This window comes from Oryzias melastigma, linkage group LG5, assembly GCF_002922805.2.
Source record: "Oryzias melastigma strain HK-1 linkage group LG5, ASM292280v2, whole genome shotgun sequence".
NCBI classification, from domain to species: Eukaryota; Metazoa; Chordata; class Actinopteri; order Beloniformes; family Adrianichthyidae; genus Oryzias; species Oryzias melastigma.
The window spans coordinates 33,702,535-33,704,559 of NC_050516.1; the positions used below are offsets into that span (position 1 = coordinate 33,702,535).

Consider the following 2,025-nt stretch of genomic DNA (forward strand, 5'->3'; position numbering starts at 1 on the left):
GGGGGGGGGGGGTCTCCCAGAGACGTACTGATTTAGGAAACATGCTCAGAGTGACGCTTGGGGAACCTACAGTTTGTGGGTGTGCAGTCCTGCCTGAGACAAAAGTGAGTTCTCACAGAAAACAATGGCCGTTTCCAAAGAAGGAAATGTGTTTTTGAGTAAATTCCTCAGAAGGAAGTGTGCGGGACAATAAAGCAACAGCTGCACTCACATCTGCATTCTCAGGATTTGCTCCGCTTGGTTTCCGGTCTTGGCATTCATTCACGTTTCTCCTCAAAGAGAGCTGTAGACACTAAAAGATCCAGACACATCTTAATGACCCCATTTTAAAACTATTTCTTTACGATAAATGTGTTCTGACTCATTGATCAATTTTTGGACCTTTTTCTGGACCTTCCCCGTGGAGTGTGGGAATGACTGCGGAGCAGCATCCTTCATCCTTCATCACATTCAGACCTGCAGCAGCAGCTGCTCGCGCCAGAAAAACACTTCAGCTTAAGAGACATGGACACAAGTTGTTTATATTGGTGTTTATTTCAATATCGATGTTGAACAAAAACAAAATGGTGTCTCACACACATGCACACACACACACACAGGCATCCTGGCATTCACACTCGGAGCTTTCAGATCCAAACTCTCAGCTGAAACACTCCATGCTGGCTTTGGCTCTCTCCATCTCATGAAGGAACTTGTAAAACTGAGGCAGCGTCAGTTCTGCAGAAACAACACAAACAGCTGGATGGGACTCAAACTTTTACACGAGAAAGTAAGAAAGCTCTTGCAAAACCTGCAGAGTTTTTTATTTATTTAACAAACACTGATGTCTGGTTCTAACTGGCTCTAGTCTTTTAATTTGTTAGCAATGGTTTAAAAAAGGTGCAAAATTTCTGCTTAAAACACAAAAAAGACTTCTGTTTCAGTTCTACCAGAAGTAATCTGGTAGAACTAAACTCTGGTAGAAGTAATCTCACTTTATTCTTTATTTATTTATTAGCCTGTTGTTGCTTTTTGTAGATTTGTATAAAGTTCTTTCCAAGTTCTTCATAAACTCTGACACAGTCGATTAGGTTTTCATGTCCATCCATCCCGACCCGTCGCTGATCCAGGCCGGATTTCCTCTTCACCCACCACACAAATGTCAAAGCTTCAGTTTTGACTGAATCTGAAAAACTCGTTTGGTTCCACATCTTGGTAAACCTCAGGAAATGGCAGGAATGACGACCACACTCACCCATGTAGATGTTTTCAGTGGAGTTTCCTTTCCTGGTGACCAGTTTGAGCTGTGGAGGGATGCAGAGCGTCAGTCATCTGTCAGCGTGTCCGTCTGCCTTCAGCTCAGATTCTCACCTGGAGGAAGATGCTGCCCAACTTCTGGACTTCACTGGTGCCGACCGTTACTGTTGGAACAAGAAACCCAAACGTAAGACTCACAAAACACAACAGACTTATTGATCTTGCTCACTTAATGCAAACAGATCTAAGGGAAAAATAAAGCATTAATAAATGTTCTTCTATCCACTAAAAAAAGAATCCTTTCCTTAAAATAGAAAACAGATGGCAGAGAAACATTTGTTAATATCAGGTTTGTAACATGTAGAGCTGTCACAAACGACTATTTTATCAGTCAACTAATCACCAATTATTTTTTCTGATTGGTCAACTAATGGGGTCATGCACAAAGTGGATTAAAGCACATATCTTAACCGTCATTAACTTTAAACTAACTAAAAACTACATATATAACATTACCTGTGATAATACTAGTGTGAATGCTGTAAGCTGAATTGGCCACTGAAGATGCTAGTGCTGATAGCTGACATCACTGAAGATGTTAGTGCTGATAGCTGACATCACTGAAGCTAATAGCCAGCTAAAATATTAGATAAAAGCCATATTAGCCCAAAAAACCCAAAATCGCCAAAATAGCTAGTATGCAGCTGAAATATTACAGCTGAAATGTTAGCTAAACTCCAAAATAGCCTAAAAAAAGCCTAAATTGGCCCCAAAAAAGCTAGCATGCAG

General features: G+C 40.8%; 1 protein-coding gene across 1 annotated transcript in view; it reads right to left on the reverse strand.

Moving 5' to 3' along the window:
* Positions 1-510: 510 nt before the first annotated feature.
* Positions 511-2,025, reverse strand: part of commd7 (COMM domain containing 7) — a 6,314-nt gene continuing 4,799 nt past the window's right edge. The window contains exons 7-9 of the mRNA XM_024270544.2: positions 1,351-1,400; positions 1,235-1,283; positions 511-717 (exon numbers count right to left, since the gene is read on the reverse strand). Of these exons, the coding sequence (XP_024126312.1) occupies positions 641-717; positions 1,235-1,283; positions 1,351-1,400 (176 nt within the window). The 3' untranslated portion in view covers positions 511-640. The remainder of the gene's footprint in view (positions 718-1,234; positions 1,284-1,350; positions 1,401-2,025) is intronic.